The 23466-nt window shown below is 47.6% G+C and overlaps 1 protein-coding gene across 2 annotated transcripts; it reads right to left on the reverse strand.

The window, feature by feature from the left end:
• Positions 1-364: 364 nt before the first annotated feature.
• CFAP45 (cilia and flagella associated protein 45) lies at positions 365-23118 on the reverse strand. 2 transcript variants are annotated; one of them, XM_082613200.1, is made up of 11 exons: positions 22885-23118; positions 20284-20420; positions 18281-18425; positions 17776-17946; positions 15837-16015; positions 13396-13525; positions 9671-9817; positions 6872-6985; positions 6092-6285; positions 945-1169; positions 365-566 (listed from the first exon to the last, which is right to left on the reverse strand). In XM_082613200.1, exons 1-11 carry the CDS (start codon positions 23038-23040, stop codon positions 488-490), a joined length of 1677 nt encoding a protein of 558 aa, XP_082469326.1. In that variant the 5' UTR covers positions 23041-23118; the 3' UTR covers positions 365-487. The 2 variants fall into 2 exon arrangements, with proteins under 2 accessions (XP_082469326.1, XP_082469327.1); XM_082613201.1 differs by lacking the exon at positions 6872-6985.
• Between the last annotated feature and the right edge of the window lie 348 nt (positions 23119-23466).

Genomic DNA, 23466 nt, shown 5'->3' on the forward strand with positions numbered 1-23466 from the left:
AAGAGCTCTGACACCTCCTTCCCCAGCACCGCCCAACCCAGCCCTTGCTCCAGCCCCACGCTGAGAGAGCATCTCTAGCTCCTTGACCTAAAGTGCCTCTGAGTTTGGCGTGGAACGAGGACAGAGATAAGACTGAGCTGAAAGTGGACATGATGACAGCATCCCAGAGAGTCACAGAAAAGCCAAGAGACACCAGGATAAAGGGACCATCTGGCTTAGGAGGGCTGACCATGAGAGAGCATCCTTCCATTCTCTGCCTCTGAGCATCATACCACCCACAACCTGGGGCTCCCATAACCTATTTTGCTCCTCGTTAAGTGCCCGTGGCAGCCACATCCCCACAGCAAGAAAGCTGGACTGTTCCTTACAGAAGTAGAATAGATTTAATCTGTAACTCAGAAGTGTCTAGATTAGCTGCAGTTATGGACACCGAGAGCCTGGGAGGAAGCTGCCCTCTGAAGGCATCCCGAGGGGCAGAGAGGCACCCTCAGTACACAGAGGTGACGGGTGGGTTGTTAGCTTTGCGCTCAGCTTCAGTGCAGTACTTCTCAGGAAGGCCGGTGGCTCTGCAGGAGAAACACAGGTGTAAGGGGTGTAAGGGGTAGGGATAGAGAAGGAGACCAAAGAGGAGGCAGCGGAAGCAGGTGTTTACAGAATCTAGGGACCTGTACTCCAATCCTGGTCCCCCCATCCATCCCCCAAACACATCCCTGTCAAGGCTCCAGCATCCTGCCAAGGAGTTCCCAGAGAGCCAGGAAGACCCCATCCCGGAACTTTCTCCAGGAGCCCCCTTCAGAGGGCCACAGCCCATGTGGGCCTGGAGTCAGGAGGAAGGCCCTCCCTGCATCCCTGTCACCATCCCTTCATTCCCCTAATCCCACACTTCCCAGCCCACCTCCCTGGGGAAGAGGAGAGGAGCTGGGCAGGAAGGGATTCCAGCACACCTCAGCTCCTCTATCTTTTTCTTCTTGATGTCTTCAATGCGCTCACGCCACTTCTGGGCCTCCTCTTTGAGGCGCCGGCCCTCCTCGAAGGTGGCGATCCGGTCCTGCACCTGCTTCTGCTGGTTCTCCCGCACCTGGCGCCGGAGCTCATTGGCATACTGTAAGCGTCCCATGGCCTTTTTCTTCTCCTCCAGCTGCTGCTTTTCAATCTGCTCTCTCTGAGCCCTAGAGGAGGGACACGTTCGAATGGGCTAAGCTGAGCTGTCCCAGCCCAGGGAAGTCTCTGGGGCAGCTGCTGGGTAGGCTCCTCCAGGGGACACGCTGCAGAGACCAAGGCCCTCCACACTCAGGCCCTCCTCTTCTGTGGCTCAGAGATCAGCCCCAAAGGCTGATCCCAGCCAGGCCCGGGTTCATGGCATGTGACTCTATGCCATGGGCATGTTAAAAGGGCCCAACACTTGGGCCCAGAGCTAAGGCTCTGATGTCACTGTTTTGAAATTCTTAATTGTTGAACAAAGGGCTCCACATTCTCGTTTTTCACTGAGCCCTGAAAATTTTGTAGCTGGCCCTACACCCAGGATGTCACCCACTGGAAGCTATTGTTCCTACTCTTCTCTCCTATAAGGATACCTAACTCCTCTCCAGCTTGTTCTGAGATAGCTTTCTTTCTCTCTCTCTTCCTTCCTTTCCACTAACAATAATAATGATATTAACAAAACCAACAAAGAGGATGTTTAGGAAGTTCAAAGAAGTTGTAAACTCTGCAATGCTGGCTCTTCTTAGTTGCTGGAAGAAGAAGGAACTTAGCCTGTTATCTCTGATTTTTCTTACGACTCTCAGGAGCCTCTTCCGCAAGAAAACTTCATGAACCCTGACATCAGAAGGAAAACGGCTAATGTAGACCAGATGTCCCCAGAAAAAAAACTCAAATGAAATGTATTCACATCTCAGAGGAAATGCAGTCATAGGCCATCCTGAGCTAACTCCTTCTTTCTTCCTCAATGTAATCAAAAATAAAAACTAAATGTAAAATCACCTTTGGCCAGGACCTCTCAGCTGAGGTCACTCATACCCCAACCAAAAGCACCACTTCACAGACTCATTTCCCTCTAGCTATCTTCCAAGCTCCACCATGCATGGCATGTCCTCTCAGTGCTCAGCAACTCTTTTACACCATGTAGACACCTCCTAAAATTCTATACCTTTCAGGTTTATCAGAAGAAAACTGCTGACTTCCTTGCCCCTCTGTACTTATACACCAAATCCCCACTGCTCAGACACATCTATGAAAGCAGAAAGATTATCCTCCTTGCCTTGCCATTATTTTCCTATATAGAGAGCAGTTTTCTATTGCTTCACATTATGTGAAACAGGGTGGAAATGGGGAAACTGTATGTGTCATTAGAGAGCCCCTGGGGTGGCAGGCAATTGGAAATCTAAACGGGGAAGGGCCTGGTCATTTCACAGGGCTGGGGCAGGGATCCTGGAGGCTGGCTGCATTACAATCATCTTGGGACTCTCAAAACTACTGATGCCTGAGCCTCACCCCAGACCAGTTAAATAAGAATCTCTGGAGTTGGCTCCTGGGCACCAGTACTCTTTGAAAGCTGCCAGGCATTTCTAAGAACCATTGGGTAGGGAAGGTCAGCTATTTCTGCTTAGTCAACAGGCTGACAGTTAAAGGCATCACTCTGTCCAGAAGCAGGAAGTCCATATACAGGCCATAGAGGAGGCCATGCTCTTGAAGTAGGAAAAGTTGGAATGCTGGCCATGGAAGAGACACTCCTAGCACTTGGAGATGCCCATCGTGGTGGTCACATGGCCCTGGAGACCCTAGGTCCAGATGCTAACCTAGAAAAAGATGAAATTGAACTTAAAGCTAGGGCTGGCAACATCGTTCTCAATGGTGAAAAACTGAAACCATTTCCACTAAGATCAGGAACAAGACAAGGATGTCCACTCTCGCCGCTATTATTCAACATAGTTTTGGAAGTCCTAGCCATGGCAATCAGAGAAGAAGAAATAAAAGGAATTCAAATTGGAAAAGAAGAAGTAAAACTGTCACTGTTTGCAGATGACATGATACTATACATAGAGAATCCTAAAGATGCTACCAGAAAACTTCTAGAGCTAATGAATGAATTTGGTGAAGTTGCAAGATACAAAATTAATGCACAGAAATCTCTTGCATTCCTATACACTAATGATGAAAAATCTGAAAGAGAAATTAAGGAAACATTCCCATTTACCACTGCAACAAAAAGAATAAAATATCTAGGAATAAACCTACCTAAGGAGACAAAAGACCTGTATGCAGAAAATTATAAGGCACTGATGAAAGAAATTAAAGATGTTACAGACAGATGGAGAGATATACCATGTTCTTGTATTGGAAGAATCAATATTGTGAAAATGACTATACTACCCAAAGCAATCTACAGTTTCAATGCAATCCCTGTCAAATTACCAATGGCATTTTTTTACAGAACTAGAATAAAAAATCTTAAAATGTATACAGAGACACAAAAGACCCCGAATAGCCAAAGTGGTCTTGAGGGGAAAAAACACAGTTGGAGGAATCAGACTCCCTGACTTCAGATTATACTACAAAGCTACAGTAATCAAGACAATATGGTACTGGCACAAAAACAGAAATATAGATCAATGGAACAGGATAGAAAGCCCAGAGATAAACCTGTGCACCTATGGTCAACTAATCTATGACAAAGGAGGCAAGGATATACAATGGAGAAAAGACAGTCTCTTCAATAATTGGTGCTGGGAAAACTGGACAGCTACATGGAAAAGAATGAAATTAGAACACTCCTTAACACTATACACAAAAATAAACTCAAAATGGATTAGAGACCTAAATGTAAGACTGGACACTATAAAACTCTTAGAGGAAAACATAGGAAGAACCCTCTTTGACATAAATCACAGCAAGATCTTTTTTGATCCACCTCCTAGAGCAATGGAAATAAAAAAAATAAATAAACAAATGGGACCTAATGAAACTTAAAAGTTTTTGCACAGCAAAGGAAACTACAAACAAGGTGAAAAGACAGCCCTCAGAATGGGAGAAAATATTTGCAAACAAATCAACGGACAAAGGATTAGTCTCCAAAATATATAAACAGCTCATGCAGCTCAAAATTAAAAAAAAAAAAAAACCCAATCCAAAACTGGGCAGAAGACGTAAACAGACATTTCTCTAAAGAAGACATACAGATGGCCAAGAGGAACATGAAAAGCTGCTCAACATCACTAATTATTAGAGAAATGCAAATCAAAACTACAATGAGGTATCACCTCACACCAGTTAGAATGGGCATCATCAGAAAATCTACAAACAACAAATGCTGGAGAGGGTGTGGAGAAAAGTGAACCCTCTTGCACTGTTGGTAGGAATGTAAATTGATACAGCCACTATGGAGAACAGTATGGAGGTTCCTTAAAGAACTAAAAATAGAATTACCATATGACCTAGCAATCCCACTACTGGGCATATACCCAGAGGAAACCATAATTCAAAAAGACACATGCACCCCAATGTTCATTGCAGCACTATTTCCAATAGCCAGGTCATGGAAGCAACCTAAATGTCCATCGACAGATGAATGGATACTGAAAATGTGGTACATATATACAATGGATATTACTCAGCCATAAAAAGGAACGAACTTGGGTCATTTGTAGAGACGTGGATAGATCTAGAGACTGTCATACAGAGTGAAGTAAGTCCGAAAGAGAAAAACAAGTATTGTATATTAATGCATATATGTGGAACCTAGAAAAATGGTACAGATGAACTAATTTGCAGGGCAGAAATTGAGACACAGATGTAGAGATCAAACGTATGGACACCAAGGGGGGAAAGTGGCAGAGGGGTGGGGTGGTGGTGTGATGAATAGGGAGATTGGGATTGACATATATACACTAATATGTTTAAAATGGATAACTAATAAGAACTTGCTGTATAAAAAAATAACTTAAATAAAATTCAAAAAAAAAAAAGAAAGATAGGCTGCATCACTCAATCTCTACTTATCTGAGCATAACTTCTGTAATTTTTGTGGCCCTTCACCCTAATTAAAATTTTGTTTGGTTTATTTCCTAGTTTATTTTATTTTATTTTATTTTTATTATTTTTTAATGGCTGCACTGCACAGCATGCAGGATCTTATTTCCCCAACCAGGGATCAAAAATGGGCCTGGCAGTGAAAGTGCCGAGTCCTAACCACTGGACAGCCTGGGAATTCCCTTGTTTGTTTCCTTTAAAATTTTTTTTGATGTTATAGAGTCTGGATCAGAGCAAGAAGAGAGTCTTTCCCAGTTAGGCCAGAACACTTAGAGCCAGTAGAACGTCTCAGGGTCCAGGTCAGGTGGTGGCAGATCTAACTGGTAGAAAGTAGAACTACTGAGACTGCTCACTGCTTTGGTGTAGGAGAAGGGAGACAGACAGTGAGAGATGGGAACACTTGACTTCCACTTATGTGTTGGAATTATAACTAAGCCAACTTAGAGAACAAAAATAAAAGGACAAAGAGCTGACAAGGCCAGAAAGATGGAGAAATACAGGTGAAGTCCATCCAAATATGAGTCTCTAACATCCTTCTTAGATGAATGGGCAAGAATGGTGTTTTATTCATCTCTTATATCTCCCATAGCATCCAACACAGAGCCTTGACTTTACGTGCTTAGTACATATTTGTCAAAAGACCTCCTTCAAAGCCCTGCTCTGATGACTCGCAACCCTGAGTGTGTGAGTTCTTCTCTCCCTCTCTCTTCAACCTCCCCTGCTGCAGTTTCAGCCCAAACTTGTCGAGGGACATGGAGGTGGGGAGGGCAGAAGGGATCAGATTTATACCTTTACTTACACTTTTAATGCTCCCGGGGAAATAATCCCTATAATCCCCAATTCCTTAATCACTTCCAGGTGCTATTTTCCAATTCTTTAATAAAATTCTTGGCTCAAGTGTCTTTGAAATATTTCAATTATCCATCTAGTTAGAATGACCCCACCAACCTAGTCAAGGTGGATGCACATCTGTCCATGGACATGCCAGAAACTGCCTTTCCACCCAGTACGGACCATCCCTGCCACAGTACCAGGAAGGGAAGCTGAGGTTTCCAGCTCCTCCTACCGAAGAATTCTCTCGAACTCATCCCGGTCCCGTTGCACCTGAACGGCCAGAGCGTGCTCCTTGAAAGCCACCTGTTCTAGCTGACTTTTCCGCAGTTTGGCCTCAGTTTCCATCTTCTTCTGTGCGTTTTCCTTTTCCTTTCTGCGCCACTCTCTGTCGGCAACCTCCTGGTTGCGTTTGGCCCGCAAGGCATCCTGGGAAAGGAGAGGGTGGGGAGACCAGTGAGGATGTGAAATACCCTCAGGTCCCTTTAGGAAGACACCTACTTCGGACTCTGCCCCAGCTTACTTTGAGAAGCCCCCCGAATTTCTCTAGCAGCAGGGTTATGCTAGGAAAGAATAAAGGGAATCCTGTCATAGAACTTTCAGGTCAGAAGATACCCTGAGGGGTCATCTTGTCCTTCCCCCACCCCCAGCTCATCCCAGTGCTTTCCTTATACCTGAAACACTTCCCGGCTGTCCTGCGATTGCTTCTAATTTAATAACTGCTACTGATGGAGATGGCACAGTTTCCTCTGGTGACACATTTCAATGGTTAGTTAAGGTTGAAAGTTCTTTATGTGGCAGCCAAAATCTTTCTCTTGGACCTTAAGCACGTAATACACTTCTCGATCCTTGCCGCCATAGGCTTGGAAGCAGGCCCATCCCTCCGCCCTCCAGCTACTGAAGATAACTTGCATCCTCTCTTCTATACCCTCAGCCTTGAGACCATTCTACAGGCTGTCAAAGGAATAGTTAAGGGGATGGGAGAGGCCGAGAGAAGCTGAGACTGAATAGGTACCTGCTCTGCCTGGTAATCCTGGGCCTTCTCCTGCATTGCCCTCAGGCGGGTGATCTCCTTCTCTTTCTCCCTCCGGATTCTCTCCTGCTCAGCCTCAAATTCTGCTTCTCGAGCCTGCCAGGAAGAAAAGGCCTCACAGCATGGCTCCCATTGCCCCAGACTTGCAGAGAGAAACTGAGCCCGTTGTCTATTCAATATTCCCCCTACCCCTTCCTGACTCCTTTTAAGGTAGGGCAAAATGACTAGCAATGCATTGACATGAAACTAATCGGCATTTGTAAGATGCTTCGTTGCTTACAAAATGCCTTCTCCTGAGCCTCCCTGGTGGCGCAGTGGCTGAGAGTCTGCCTGCCGATGCAGGGGACACAGGTTCATGCCCCGGTCCGGGAGGATCCCACATGCCGCGGAGCGGCTGGGCCCGTGAGCCATGGCTGCTGAGCCTGTGCATCCGGAGCCTGTGCTCCGCAACAGGAGAGGCCACAACAGTGAGAGGCCCGCATACCGCAAAAAAAAAAAAAAAAAATGCCTTCTCCTGTAATATCCCAGATGGTCCTCACAACATCTCATTAGATTGATATTATAAAGAAACTGATGTTCATAGAATTCAAGGGTCCTGTCCAAGATGGCACAGCTAGTAAACTACCAAACGGATTCAAATGCAGGTGAGCCCAGCCTTCATGCTCTGTCTGCTACTTCACAATTTCCAGGTTGCAAGGCTGCTGGGCCAAGTTTCTAGAGGTAACAACTGTGGCTTCCTGCCTGTCATGTAAAGTACAGGAGGTGGAAGTTATCTCATTAGTCCTTTTGGGCAAATGGCCAACCGTGCGATGTGCGGCCTCCCAGTGGTTAGAAGATATCTAAGGAATGAACTACCAAAATTAGCTCCCTTTGCCACTTCTCTGAATGAGCAGACGTATCCCTAAAAGCTTTCCATACACAGCTTCCCAACTACAATTCTTGGGTAGTCATAAGACTAATAATGGCTTAGGTTGGGTGGAAATGTGATCATCCCTCAAAGAATGTTCCTTAACCTCATTCCACCTTTCCAGACTTCTGTGCACCCAATGAGTTGTCAGCTTGTGAGCTGTGCACAGCTGGCTGTGTGTCAAGCTGGTTTCTCTGCTCCACATTGCCCTAGATGGCAGGGCAGGGAACTCTGGAGGCTTCCACCACCAGTCTCTGCCTTTAGCTCTAAAGCGGCAGCCCCGGCTGTAAGAGCAGAGACCACTGTGAGGTCAGGGAAGGGCTTGTGATATACTTGGATACTTCTGGTGGGCTGTGGGCATGCCCAAGTGCCCGATCCCTTTGCCAGTTTCCTGCCTTTCCCAGCTCCTCCTGCCAATGACATTTTCATGTATGAAGACAAGACATATTCCTCTCCTGCTCAGAAATCAATGGCAATTCCTCATCATTCCACACTTCCAGCTCTGCTCAAGGTCCAAGGCATTCCCAACAACTGCTCTCAGCTCTCCATCATCTCACTACCTCATTTCCCATCACAATCACCAGAGACTCTCTGCTGCAGCCAGTGAAACTGTTCACCAATTCCAACACGTGATTGGCTTATTATCACCACCTTCGCCCATTCAGGGAAACAGTTGCTGAGTTCCATATGTTGTACATAACATTACTCTAGGTACGTTCAGCCTGTCTGATAGTGGACACACACTGAAGCTTTCAGGATCTTTTCAATCAGTCAATGACTAGGTTCACAAGGTTGTTGTAATGACTAGATAAGACCACACACAAAGCCCTTAGCACAGAGCCTGTGTACAGACTAAGTGCTTGATTAATGGTAGTTGTGTGATCATTAGTATGCTGGAACCCCCATGTCCCCAGTCTCGCGTTCTCACTCTGTTGCCTGCATATCTCTGGCATCCAGTAAGGAAGCCAAAGCCAATAAATGAGCTTTGCTGAGCTTCATTTTCTATCGTTTGCATTTGGAGTATAGAGGTATATCAAATATGCCTTTTCCAATTGCACCCACACCCTCCCCCTGCCCATAATTAAGAAACCCTACCATAGAGAAGTATGGAATTGTCATGGAACCTCAAAGCTAGCAGGGAAGGCAGGACTCACGCATGAGGAGTTGAATAACTTTCCTGCCACCTCAAGTCTTTCCTTCTCTTCTTATAGAAATCCATGTTCACTCCATCCAAACCATGTCTAAAAGCTTCCTTTTGTCCTCCATTCCTCACAGACCCCAATCATGCCATTACTCATTCTTGTCCCAGAATGAGTCCACACATTCATGAGCTGCATCTCCCTATAACTGTTCGAGGGTATTGCTCCCTGTTCCATGGTGCATTTGTTCTTACAAGTACTACAGGGGGTGGTGGTTGAAGGCTCTATTTTCTGAGCCTAGCCTCCAGTATAGGATGGATACCCAATATAGGAATTTTCACGAGAAATTTATGGGGCAGCTGACTCATGATTGATTACTGAAGATATAATTATCCAGGTCATGAGGAATCCACGAAAACTTTACTTTCACCAATAGTTTTAATTTTCTTCCCCGCCTGCACCTGACCCTCACCCCAACTTCTAATCAAAGGTGTTAACAAGGACAATAACACCCTAATTGGGGTGTCCTTTCCAGGCTACTCTCTGGTAATGAACAAGGGGACTGGCCAAGTTGAAGAGAAAAAGAAGCCAGGCCCTTGAACTAAGGACATGAATTTTAGGATGATGACATAACTATCTTCTGTTGAGTTAGCTTAGTTCTCATGCCTGCATCTCCCTGAGACAGACACTCCATTCCTGCTCAGAAGTCCCAGGCATCAGTAAGCAGATCCCTACCATCTTCTTCTTGGTAAATTCCATCACCATCTGGTCTGCCAGCTTCTCCTGAGCAAGCAGCTCTGCTTTCTGCCTCTGGTTTTCGTCATTGATGCGTTTGATCTCAGCCTGCATCTTCAGCTTTTGCTGGTGTCTTCGTTCCAAGTCCTGCCACCGAAGGGAGAGAGGCTCAGAGTAGAAGGGGAAAGATCAAAAGATACTGGCCTATTAGGACAGAGAGACACAGATGGAGGCAGAGAGAGAGATGCACACTCTGAAGTCTAGCTCCAGTTACTGCCCTTGATTAAAGCTGTTTTTTCAAGGGTCATCAATGACCTCTTCTAGCCAAATGGTCCTTTGCAGTCTTCATCCACCTTGACTTTGCGGCAGCCCCTGACACTGTTGATCTCTCTGAACTCTCAGGAAGTGGAGGCTCCTAAAATTCTACTCAGTGTCTCCCCCATGTCAGGCAAAATCCTATCCTTTGTTCATTATGCTTTCCTCCTGCCTTCAATTTCCTTCCCCTATTCAAACCCAAACCTTTGGTCTCTGTTCAATAGTGATGATGAAAATAGATAAAATAGAGTATTGCACTAATTGAGTACTTTTTATTCATAAGACACTTTATATAACCTACCTCTAGCACCTAAATATACCCCCAAAAACCCTGAAAGGTAGTCCTTGTTATCTTTCTTGTACAGGTGGAAAAACTGAGGCTCAGAGTTTAAGCAACTTGCCCAGGGCCATACAGCTAATGAACTCCAGAGCCAGAATTTTGGAACCTGGTCTGTCTAAACTAAAGTTCCAATCTTCTCTGGAGCTCTTACTTGATTGCCCCAAGTTTTCATTCTCTCTGCATTTCTGAATTTCCTTTGAGACTTAACATGGTGCCACACCTCCTCGGACTTGATCATATGCTGCCGTGAGGATCCCATTCGCTTCCTGTGTGTTCATTCTGTCCCAGCCAGAGGACAGGGACCATGTGTAACACTTATTCTCTTTCCCAATACTGAGAGGGAAACAGCAAATACTCACTAATGAGGCAGGGAAGAGGGGGCCGAGGTGAGTGGCAAGTGAGAAAGAGAAAAAACCTCAGAGAGAAAAACAGTGAGTGATGGACATCAGAATCCCAACCACCCTGAGTGACAAGATCCCTTCTAAGGAATGAGCCTGAGCCTTTGAAAGCTCCCAGTGATCAGACCACTTCTGAGCACATCCTCAGGTCCCAATGTGGAGGGGCACTGGGACCTTGGGCAGTGGCCTCCCTATCGTCTCAAACTTGGACTCCTTGCTTCAAACTCCCCTACCCATCAACTCACCCCACCTCCCACACTGCTCCCAGCTCCTTCCATTTCTTCAAAGACTAACCCCTACCTGGCCTCCCAGCTCCTCCTCAGCCCAGCTTCTGCCCTGACGCATCCCAGGCAACACTGCTGACCCTCCCCCAGCTTGGCTCACTGCCCAGTGCAGGGCTCTTTCCTCCAGGAAGCCTCCTGAACCAGACCAGCACAGTGCTGTGTGCCTCCCCCCAGGTCCACGTGGTGCCTGAGTCAGGGCCGCCAGCATCCTCTCACTCTCCGGGCACCTGCCTCCTTGCTCACGCCACAGTTCCCCTCTTCACACTCCAACTCCCACACTCTTCTTTCCCCTTTTCCCTTTCTTCCTTTCCTTCCTACCTTCTTCCCATCAGTTTTGCGCATGCCATTGGTACCCCAGGCAGTATTTAATCCCACTGACCCTCAAAGCTAGAAAAGCTGCTGACTTCTGATCTATGACATACATATAATCATACATTTACTTACTTCTTTGCCTATTTATTTACTTTTTGGTTTGTTGTTTTTGTGGGTTCATTTCATTTCCAAGAAACCAGGACTTCCCCTGTTTCTCATCTTTGAAGCCATCATAAAGCAACCCCAGATAAACTCCCTTCATTCTCTCCATCTTGCTAGCAAGGTGGGGAAAGCTGCCCTTGCATCACCGTGAGATGACCCAGTTCTAGGCTGGGGAGGCAGAGGTTTCTATCTCTGCCCAATGATACTGCCTGGAGACTTAGGGAGTGCCTAGGAGGACAGGAAGAGGACAATGATGTAACACTGGAGTAATTGCGTTGACTCAGTGACACCTGGAACTTTCTCAATGAACCCACCAATGTCCATTCCCCACAATCAAGGTGGATTTTCCAGTCTCCTGCATATCTACCCCAGAACTGTCCTTCCTGTCCCTTTCCCTCTCTCTCCTGAGCCAGGAGCTTGGCCAGGTCTTGTCTGTCTTCATAGCCCTGTTGCTCCCCTTCTCAAGCAGTTCACAAGGCTGCCTGCCCCTCATCTTCCCTGACCATCTGGTGATCAGCCTCCCACCCCTCACACAGATCCTCATACTGCAAGTGCTCAAGAAGCCCTCATAATTATAAGGCCCCCCATGAGATCCTTCAGGGCCCCCTGTCACTCCTCACCATCAGATTCACTGGGAGATGACAACTCAGTCACCCATAAACATGGGGAAGGAGGAGAACAATAAAAGAATATGTGTTCCACAAGTTAAATGGCACCATGAGGAAATAATCAGACAAATTAGAATGTGGGACATTCTTCAAGTCAAATGTCCTGGATGCTTCAAAATATCAGTGCTATAAAAATGAATGAATGAATGAATGAATGAGTGAGGGAACTCTTCTAGATCAAAATAGACTAAAAAGACTTAGTGAATGCAATGTGTGAACCTTGACTGAATCCTGGTTTGAATGAAAGAAAATAACTGAAAATATATTTTTGTAACAACTGAGAAAATTTGAGTGTAGAGTAAATATTAAACGATATTATAGAATCATTGGATTCTAATTTTGTTGATAATGGTGTTGTTGACTTGTAAGCAAATGTCCTTCTTCAGAGACACAGGCTGAAGCATTCAGGAGCAAATTGTCAAGATGTTGGCAACTTACTTTCAAATAGTTTAACAATATCAAAATATGTATATACATCTAAAAGAGACAAGCAACTCAGGCAGATTAACAACCACTGAATCTAGGTGAAGCATTGATGGGTGTGATACAGTTCTTTCAACTTGTCTGTGTGTATAAAATTTTTTAAAAGTGAAAAATTGAGGGGAAAAAAGAATAAATGCCCCAAATGCATGCCATGTACCTCACAGTGCCAGGGACGTTTGTATATTGCAGCAGATCAGCTAAGGTCAATAGAAGAAGATTTGTTCAAGTCTACCTGGTCTGAACAGGTGTGTCATCATTTCTTTTGCAATGGATATGCTTACTAATTATATTTACGCTAACAGGAAAAAAGGGTGTGACTCCTCAACACAATTAATGACACTGGGATGCAATGTACTTTGGATGAGGCAACAGCAGGGAGTCTAGACCTAAGACACTGCTACTGTTCACCTACAAAGTCTATGATACCCCTAGATAATTGAGGGAAGACAATAAAACATCCCTATGTTTATTTGTGCGAAGCATGTAGCCATATCTTTCCTTCATGTGTCCATTCACACAGATATGTCAGTTCTGGACCCCAAGTCCCAGTAAGGCAGGGACGGTATCCAAATCACTGCTCCTCCCCCAGCATGACTCCACAGCCAAACAAGTTTCATATGGCAATAAAAAGTTGATGGTGACAATGATGTGAAATGAGCATGTGCCTGACAGAACATCAGCCCACACGCTCAAACCCCACAGTGTTGGAGGGCTTTTTTGCTGTTGCCGGTGGAAGTTGGCATTATCTGGGCAGCCCTGTTACCCTTAGATCCTCCTCTTGGAGCTGCTCCATATATGCGCGCATCTGCTCCTTATCCTGTTCCTGCTGCTCGGCAAGCAGCGATCGCTCCTCCTGCTTCTTTTCCATCTGTTCCACAATGTGCCTTCTTCCTCTGGGAAGAAACAGTGCCACGGTGTCTTAGAAACCAAGGGTCTGTGTCTCTCTGTTCTCACCTCCACCCAAATAACCCCCAAGACGGGAGGCATCATAGGAACAATGTGACAAGTGCCCCCTAAACATGGCTATGCTTCATGAACCCAGACCAAAGTCCTTCCCCAGAGGGTCCTGGCAGGTTGGTCCTCTCCCTTCTGAACTCCTGGTTCTGGGGCTCACCCTTCTTTTTCTTTTTTTTTTTTAATTTCATGCAGTCCACTTTATTGATTTTTTTTCTTTCATAGATTGTACTTTTCTCTTGTTGCAGAGCACGGGCTCTAGGCACGCGGGCTTCAGTAGTTGTGGCTCACGGGCTCAGTAGTTGTGGCTCGTGGGCTTAGTTGCTCCACGGCATGTGGGATCTTCCCGGACCAGGGCTCAAACCCGTGTCCCCTGCATTGTCAGGAGGATTCTTAACCATTGCACCACCAGGGAAGCCCCTCACCCTTCTTGATATTCCCTCACTTCATTTGTTTGCCCAAGAGGCATCCACATTGTAATACACCTTCTCCCTTTCAGTGTGTAAGAGCTTCTGAAATCCTACCACCTCCCAAGCCTTCCCAGAGTAATCAGAGGGAGTGACCTTCTCAAGCTGGATTCACAGAGCTTCCCAGAGTTAAAAAGCCCATGACTGGGCTTCCCTGGTGGCGCAGTGGTAGAGAGTCCGCCTGCCGATGCAGGGGACACGGGTGCGCGCCCCAGTCCAGGAGGATCCCACATGCCGTGGAGTGGCTGGGCCCATGAGCCATGGCAGCTGAGCCTGTGCTCTGCAACAGGAGAGGCCACAATAGTGAGAGGCCCGCGTACCGCAAAAAAAAAAAAAAAGCCCATGACTTCTCCTGTCTCTGGTGCATCTGCTATCACCCAGTGTATCTCGTCTTCCCACTCCATCTCCCATGCCTAGTTTGCTAAGTGTCCTTCTTATACCCAATTGTATATTTTAAGACCGTCAGCTGCGGGTGGACAGGGCTGAGTCTGAGGAAGTCTCTCCACTCAGCAGTGCCCTGGCTCAACAAAGGAAAGCAGAGAAACCAGATTCTACAATCAGTGTTGCCAGGGACTCCCTATGTGTTATTGGGATGTCAATAAACTTGGAAGCATCCAGGCCCCATGCTATATGACTAAAGGCTGGGAGAGTGGGAGAAGACACAGATTCGGGTAAGAATCTCCAGGAAGGAGTATGAGATTGACATTCAGATAGAGATCTTGAATGGCTTCATGACTCTAGATGAAATACACTAGAGCAATGAGTAAAAGAGTTACATGGAAGCAGGTTTAGACTCAATATAAGGACCAGGTCAAATCATTAGAGCTGCTGATAAGGCAGGGATTTTCCTTTCATTGAAACTGTTTATGCAAACAATGAAGAGCCACTTGGCCATGAAATAAACTTTTATTGGGAGCCTGCTATAGTGAACCAGGTACCTACTAGAAGTACAAAGATGAATGGTACATGAGAACAGAATACAGATGGGGAGAAAGAACTGCTACTCAGTGTGGTGCAATGACTATCTTTTTTACAAGGACTATTTATAGAGGTAATTCTTGAATTATATGGTTGGCGTTCTAAATCCAGGATACTATGATTCTAGTTTACCAGCGTTGGGACTTGTCCTTTCCTGCAAAATGAAGGGGACTGAATGTACTCATTCTAACATGTATTAAGCACCTACTACAGTCCAAGCACTCTGGTAGGCCCAGAAGCTACAGAAATGAATAAGACAGGGACCCTGCCCTCAGTGAGCAAATAGCCTGGTGAGGGTCAGGGAGCCACAGTGCAAGGAGGGGTGTGCCAGAGTATAAACAGGGTGTGGCGGGACCCAGAGAAGGGGGCCCTAAAGCCTGCCAGGTGAAGTGAGGGAGGTTTCTCAGAGGAGGAGACAGCAAAGTTACATACTAAAGGAAGAGAGCAAGTTTTTCGGGGGGAAAAGAAAGAGAAGGGTATTCAAAAGAGAGGGAACAACAAAAGTCATGAGCTTTTGTCAAGACCTGGCATGTTGGGGGAAATGAAGGAAAGCCTCATAGAATGGATGGCAGGAAATGGTGCAAAATGAGGCTGAATTGGGGCCAGATTATGAAGCACCTGTTGTGATCTTGGAAATAAGCTTTAAGAAGTTCTGTGGTTCTCTGAATCACTCCATAAAGGTTTTGAGATAATAACAGAGGAGGATAATGACGATTTCTCGCGTCTTCCCCCTTTGCAAGGCTATATGGACCTAAAGACACATGGAAATGACTTAGAGAGGGAGGTGCCAAAGCCATCTCTTTACCGGATTCTCTCTTCCCGCCTCTTTCTGTGCAGCTCCTCCTGCCTCTGAATGGATTTCTGCCGCTCCACCTCCATCATCTGATCCAACCGCTTCTCCTCTGCATCCAGTTCTTTTTGGATCAGCTGCTTCTCCAGAATTTGGGCATCCCGGATGGCATGGCACTTAGCATTGAGGATGATCTGGGGAGTGGAAATAAAGTTGTGGTACTAGGCCTGGGAGTAAGGATGGGGGGGGGGGGGATTGCATCACAGGGCTGTGGAAGTTGGAGCGGGGAGAAATGGGAGCAAAATCCTATTGAGTGCGCACACAAGCCCAGAAAAGCAATAGCGTTGGGGCTTCCCTGGTGGCGCAGTGGTTGAGAGTCTGCCTGCCGATGCAGGGGACACAGGTTCGTGCCCCGGTCCGGGAAGATCCCACATGCCGCGAAGTGGCTGGGCCCGTGAGCCATGGCCGCTGAGCCTGCGTGTCCAGAGCCTGTGCTCTGCAACGGGAGAGGCCACGACAGTGAGAGGCCCGCGCATCACAAAAAAAAAAAAAAAAAAAAAAAAAAAAGCAATAGCGTCTTTCAGGGTATTGGATCTTAGTGTTTGAGGGGTCATGGATCACGCTTTGGGAATATGATGAAAGCCATGGGCTTTCTCCTCCATAAAATTCATTTGCATCTGTACACACAAAATTTCCATAAAACTTCAGAAGTTCATGGTCCCCCTTAGAGACCCATGAACCCCGAGTGAAGACCCGCTGTTCTACACTTCGGGGAAACAAACATTCTTGCAGAGGCCAAGCCACTAGATTTTTAAACTAGAAGAGCCCAACATGACACATAAGGGAATGAAAAACCGTGAGCCATCAATAAGAACTATGGAGTACAAGCTTTGGAAAATAAAAGGAAGTAGAGAAGATTTACCTGAGAGACAGAAAGAAACTGTAGATGAAGGGGTTGGGGAGTCAGCATTTTTCATTTGGCCAGGAAGTGAACCACATGCAGTTGAGTTACACAATGGAATTCCAAATGAACCTCTAGTCTTCTTTATGCTCTCAGCTAAGGCAAGTGCTTTGAAAATGACAAAAAGAACCCAATTGCCTGGGACCACCATATGTGGCCAGAACTGAACTAGCAGGATAAGATACAAGTAACATCCTCACATGCATTTATCAACCCACAGTTCGCAAAGCCTCTCCCATATATTAGCATATTTAATCCTGCCGATAATTCTGCTAAGTAGTTTCACCACCCTCATTTTACAAATGAAGAAAGTGAGGCTCAGGGAGGGAAAGTGACTTGCCTAAGGTCACACAGCAGGCACGTGGCAAGTGCAGCTCTCCACCCCGTTCCCCTGCCAAGGCCAGACCCTGACCTTTCACCCCTGCACCCTGTCTCCAGCTGGAGCCCATGCTGTCAGGTGTGTGAATAAGAGATAAGAGAAGAGAGGACTTCCCTGGCAGTCCAGTGGTTAAGACTCTGTGCTTGCACTGCAGGGGGCATGGATTTGATCCCTGGTCAGGGAAATAAGATCTCGCAAGCTGTGTGGCACGGCCAAAGGAAAGAAAAAAAAAAGAGAGAGAGAGAGAGAGAGGGGCTTCCCTGGTGGTGCAGTGGTTAAGAATCTGCCTGCCAATGCAGGGGACACAGGTTCGAGCCCTGGTCCGGGAAGATCCCACATACCGCGGAGCAACTAAGCCCGTGCACCACAGCTACTGAGCCTGCACTCCAGAGCCCGTGAGCCACAACTGCTGAAGCCTGGGCGCCTAGATCCCATGCTCTGCAACAAGAGGAGACACCGCAATGAGAAGCCCACGCACCACAACTAGAGAAAAGCCCACACACAGCAACAAAGACCCAACGCAGCCAAAAATAAATAAATAAAATTAAATTTAAAAAAACAAAAAAAGAGAGAGAAAGAGAGATAAGAGGCGGTAGGGAGAATGGAGAGCTCACCTTGCTCATGTCCTTCAGCTCCTCCACCTGCTCCATCTGCAGCTGCCTGGCTCTCTGAAGGAGGTTCTGGGCCCTGTCCTTGTCCACCTCCTCCAGATTGTTGAGCTTCTTGCTGTTCCTCCTAACCATTTCCTTCTGTTTCATGATCTTCTTGCGTGTGGTCACTGCATCCTGTGGGAGCCACGTCGGGATTAGTGGGGGTTTGCTGCCTGTGCTCTGTGCCCTGGGCGCTAGTCTGGCTGCCACGGTTGACCCCAGATGAGTTTCGCCTCACCCCACGGCACTGTCAGAGCCCAGGGGTTTCTCAGCCTGGCTTCCTCGCCCTTCCCGCTGCCCTGCGGTTCCTCCCACGCCCACTCTTAATTCTACAACATGTCCTCTTTAGCACATTCACGCCCCATTTCATGGTCCCCTAACTAGAGCTCCCAGTCTCGTGGGAAGCCAGCCTCTCCCCAGCCCTTCTCTTCAACCCCCCTCTGCATAGATGGGGGACGGGGGTAGCTACCACAATGGCTTCCTTCTCCTTCTTGAAGGCCTGCTCCCTGGCCTTGAGTTCTTCTCTAGTCAGGACGTGGGATGCCCATTTGATCCGCTCAAACTCCTTAGGGCTCATGATAAGGGACTCCCCGAAGGGGTCCTTGGTGGGGATGCTGACACAAGGATTGAACAAAATTAGGGAGGGGAGGGGAGGGCAAGCTCTCAGCACCACACTGCAGGCTGCTCGGCTCTCTTCCCCACCCCTCATCACTGCCCACCCGCCTGCAGGGACTCGGGCAAGGGTAGGAGAGACAGCCAACTGTGCAACGGGTCCACTGGGGAAAAGTGGTCCCAGGCAAGGGTGGAGTAGCGTCACGGGCTAAAGAAGGGACAGTTTAAGGACTTCTTCTAAAAGGTCCAGTTCATATGCTACCTTCTCTGCGCCGCCGTGTATGACCCTCCCCCATGTATACATACATACACCACCTCCTTCCCTCTGCTCTACCTGCCAGTGTTGTGGGCAACTTCTGTTTCCCTTGCTGGATCACAGGCTCCTCCAGGATACGGACTCTGTCTTAACCCCACAGGCAGCCCAGTGTCTGGCACAGTGCTGGGCACAGAGTGAGGACTCATAATAAAGTTGTTGAATTGAACTTTTAAAATAGATGATTCCTCAAGGATGACATGAAAAGAGCAAGGGGATGCCAGACAAGGATGAAGTGGATGCCAGTGAGAAACAAAAACATCCCTGTGCATCCAGCCCAGAGAGGAGCTTTGAACCCTAAATATTAATTAAACTCTCTGATCAACAATAGTCAGAGACATGTCTATAGACCTTTCTAGCCGCCCAACACATTCAACAACCCAACAGATAATTGTAATGATTACAAACAAATGACACACGTTAAAGATGGAGCGGCGGGGGGGTGGGGATAAAGGTGTTTCTGGGTGAGGCGATTTAACAGGTACATGGTTAGGAGGCAGGAAGTTAAGCTTCCTCCAATAAAACTGGTTCAGGGGAGGTGTCCAGGATGTGGACGAATGAGCGAGTGGACCTGAGGCTTAGCCAAGATCTTGTGGTTCACTGGGTGGCGTGGCCCCAAACATCTGGGATCTGGAATAACAAAAAATGATCTAAATCTGAGACAGCATCTCATGCTGCTCTCAGCAGCCCTGACAAGTCACCAGCAACTTCACCTCCAACTTGTTTTTTAGGACTGGACCAGTCCAAGAAGGAGACATTTCTTGGGCCCCAGGAGTATCTGCAGGGCTGCTACCACATCTGGCCATTTGATGCCAGAGCTGACCAGACAGTACTCCTGGAGCTGTGTCCCAGTCGTGCCTCCCCAGCTTGTGACACAGGCTGCATTTTCTGGGAAGTCAGGTTTTTAGCGAGTGGAGCCGGAGTAGGAAGAACGGTTTGGAGAATGAAGCAGTGGTACAAGAGTTACACCACGGAGTGATGGCGTTGGCTCATTTCAAATGGCTGAGCTGGGCCTAAACCCCACAGGAGGGGCCCAAGCAAGGGAGCTGCTCCAGTCAGGAAGCCATGCTGAGCTAATCCCAAAGGAACCCAAGAGCCCTTGGGAATTTCCTCTTCTGGCCTCAGAGCCTGGGAAGAAGCCAAGGGGCTAATTAGGCATCTGGTCGGTTTCCCTTTGCTTCCTATTCTTGATGCAGCCAAAAGGAAGTGACTCATCTGGACATTTCCCTTTACGAATGGGAAAGTGCGCTAATGGGGGCTCAGAGAGGACCCCTAAGCACCTCCTCTCTACCAGCCCCATAGGACCCACAGCAGCCAGAAGAAAGGGAAGAGAAAGAAGCTGGGAATTAAGGGCAATGGCAGTAATAGATTCAAGGTGGGGAGAAACAAAAGAAACCAAAATGGAGAAAACAGGAGAACAAAGAAACAAAAGGGGGGAAATGAATAGGAAAGAGGTGGGGTCTGCAATCACAGACTGAGACAAGGTGGGTTTCCCCATCTCTACGCAGAGGTCCTCAGCGGAACGGCTCTGTGTGTTAGGTACTCACTTGAGCTCCCGGACCACGTCCCGGGTGATGAGCTGGACGGTCTCTGGCTTGTGGTCCAAGCCCAGGGCAGTGAGAGTTTTCCGAATGACATGCTTATCTCGGAGCAGCACGATGGGGCTGTCGCTCTGGGTCAGAGGCTGTGATGTCAGGAAGGACAGCTTAAAAGCTGGTCACCACACTTCCTGCTGGTCAGCCCTAACTTCAAGTGCAGCCTTCCCCTCTCCTGGGGTTTCTACCCCATCCAGTGGCAGGGGAGGCTGGCTGGGGCCCAGACTGCAGGACCACCAAGAGTAGCCAGGGCACTGAGAGAGCAGCAGGGTACTCTGCCCTTGAACATGGCCAGATGTGCTCTGTACCGACCAACTCTTCTGACAGCAAGGCTTCTTATACCTTGTACAGATACTCCCAGAGGGATGGGGGCGCGGGGGGAGGGTTGCTAGCGAACGTCCATTCCTAACCTAAAACCATCAGGAACGAAAATTTGGGTTCTCTAGGTTCTCCTCCCTCCGTGGTTTACGAAAGAAAAAAGAATTAGCTCTCCTGACCACACCGTGGGTTTGAAGCATACAATTTGTTACAGACTCATCCAATCTATGATATTTGTTCTTTTTAATCCTTTCTAATGATTCATTTACTTTCATCCCCCAAAAAAGCCATATGGAGGAAGTTAGAAATAGCTAAATGGCCCCGGTGGAGACCTGCCCTTAAATCTAATGGGGTGAGGAAGTCAGTGAGTTAGAATTCAGCAAGGAGAATACAAATTAGATATATGAGGTTTTTAAAAAATGCTCTGACCATGAAGGAGTTACATAATAAGAAAATGAAATCACTTTTCAGGAAGTTTTGAACACAGGAGAGACTTTCGTTTGTCAGGGCCGCAGTATCTGTGGTCCCGAGTAGAGGCAGGGGCGTGGCTTCGGTGGAGGTCCTTCCTGTCTGGAGAATCCGGCTTTGCACACCCGTCCCTGGACTGCTGCCGCCACCTGGTGCCCATCTCTGCTTCCAAGTGGCACAACTCAGTCAGGCCACAGGCCCCTTCTGCCCCCTACTGCTGGCTGGGAGGCTTCCGGGACTCTCACCCAGCAAAACGGCCAAAGGACAGGCCAGGAATAGGCATTACTTTGCCTGCACACTCTTGCAAGTCAGCAGGACTAAGTTTGGAGAACTCGGCCATTTCCAAATCTATCTTCACTTTAACTAGAAGACTCCCCATGGACTCAAAACAAATAAACGACACGTCTGTAAGTGAAAGTGCATTGCTTTGATTCTTTCCCTTGTCAATAGGAAACTGCTGCAGAGTGGGCATCTTCTAAATGGATAAAGATGCCCATCTGGAACACTCTGGAAAGTCCTTTTTTGTTCACAGTGAGGATAGTGAGGGGCAGGGGTAGACATCAACTCTCGTCTCCCCAGCCTGCCTGCAGCCAGAGCTATTCACACTAGTATTCACACCACCACTGGTATCTTTTGTCTTTTTTGTTTTTCTCTGCTTCTTTTTTCTTTTCTTCCAGTTTTCTTGAGACATAGTTGACATACAGCACTGTATAAGTGTACAGCATATTGATTTGATTTACATCCATCATAAAGTGAAAATCACAATAAGTTTAGGGAACACCCATCATCTCATATAGATGCAAAATTAAAGAAATAGAGAAAAACATTTTCCTTGTGTTGAGAACTCTTAGGATTTACTCTAATAACTTTCATAGATAACATACAGGCAGTGTCCCTCTCCTCTCTCAATCTCTCACCACCCTTCTCTCCATATCTCATCCTCTTTCACTCCTTGCCTCTCTTCCTTCTTACCGTCTGAACATCACGTGTACCAAGGTTATTCCAAGTTACACTCTGGCTCTCCTTCTCTAGTCATCAGCCTCTTAGGTGGGATGACATTTGCAAACAAACACCTGCCTGTTTCCCAAGCAAAGTAACTGTATTTTTTTTTTTTTTTTTTTTTGCAGTACGCGGGCCTCTCATTGTTGCGGCCTCTCCCATCGCGGAGCACAGGCTCCAGACGCGCAGGCTCAGCGGCCATGGCTCACAGGCCCAGCTGCTCCGCGGCATGTGGGATCTTCCCGGACCGGGGCACGAAACTGCGTCCCCTGCATCGGCGGGTGGACTCATAACCACTGTGCCACCAGGGAAGCCCAAAGTAACTGTTTTAGCTGAGCAACTGGGAAAGAAGGCTGATTTTGTGTTTTTTCACTCTGATGCTATTCTCCTATGGAGGGGAAATTATGTTGGTCTGTATCTGCAAGCTTGGGCCAGTGGCCCTCAAGCATTTCCATCACGGGGCGCTCACTGAGCAAACAGTGAATATTGAGCGCTCTGCAGCTGAGACTCCCTTCAAAGTTATAACAGATTTTTAAATGCTGTGAAGACCTAAGGATTTCATGGTGGAGGAAGCCAGGTGCCCTGTTTGCTTGGGCTCCACTAGGCGTCCGAGCTCAAGCACTTGAGCCTCAGAACCGCTCCCTGTCTTCAGTGTGAGAATTACCTGGGAGGGGTTGGCCTGCCCAGAGCTAGCTTTGTCCTGAGCAACGCTAGTTTGGGTCACTGCCTCCAAGTGGCAGCTCCCTGGAGGGGCTGGGTGAGGGTTACCTTGATAGCTCCGAAGAGGCTCTCATCTACCTCGGAGTTCAGGGCTTTGGTCCGATAGCAAGGCCTATTCCTTGACCTGTTGTAAGTGGTAGAGGAGGAGCTCAGGACGCCGGCTGTGCTTAACGGCTGCAGGGAGAGGCAGAGAGTTGGGGTCATCAGTACTGAGTGCCATCTGGACCCCGGGCAAGGTAGACACTTCGCCAGCCCGTGCTGGGGGGACGTTGGATGGGCATGTGGGAAAGCCCCTGGGTAAGCCCTGAAATGTAGGGGACACCCTACAGGAGCAGAGGCTGGCACACCAGCTCAGTGAGGAGGAGGACTCCTGAGGCTCCTCAGCTAAAGGAGGCCAAGACACCGTGCAGCAGGGAAGGAAGGAGAAAGGACACAGGATGGCAGGAGGATGGCCTCAGTGTCAGCTCGGTTCTAGTTTCCCACAAGCACAGTCTTGTGAGGCCACGTGGGCTTTCCTGCCCAGATTTGTACAGTGTCCTCTTCACCTCCAAAATCCTCAGCCCAAGCGCCAAACCCCCTTCACAACTGACACTACTATTTGCCCTCCTTCATGTCCCCACCATCTCACAA

This window comes from Mesoplodon mirus (assembly GCF_964341445.2).
Source record: "Mesoplodon mirus genome assembly, chromosome: 3".
Lineage (NCBI taxonomy): Eukaryota > Metazoa > Chordata > Mammalia > Artiodactyla > Ziphiidae > Mesoplodon > Mesoplodon mirus.

Excerpts from the sequence above, each read along its gene's own strand:
- CFAP45 (XM_082613200.1), bottom strand. The coding sequence starts at position 23,040 with ATGACCCCAACTCTCTGCCTCTCCCTGCAGCCGTTAAGCACAGCCGGC. Across the intron at positions 18,426-20,283 it reads GACGTGGTCCGGGAGCTCAA|CATCCCCACCAAGGACCCCT; the intron begins GTGAGTACCTAA and ends TCCTTGTGTCAG. Across the intron at positions 17,947-18,280 it reads AGGAGAAGGAAGCCATTGTG|GATGCAGTGACCACACGCAA; the intron begins GTAGCTACCCCC and ends TGGCTCCCACAG.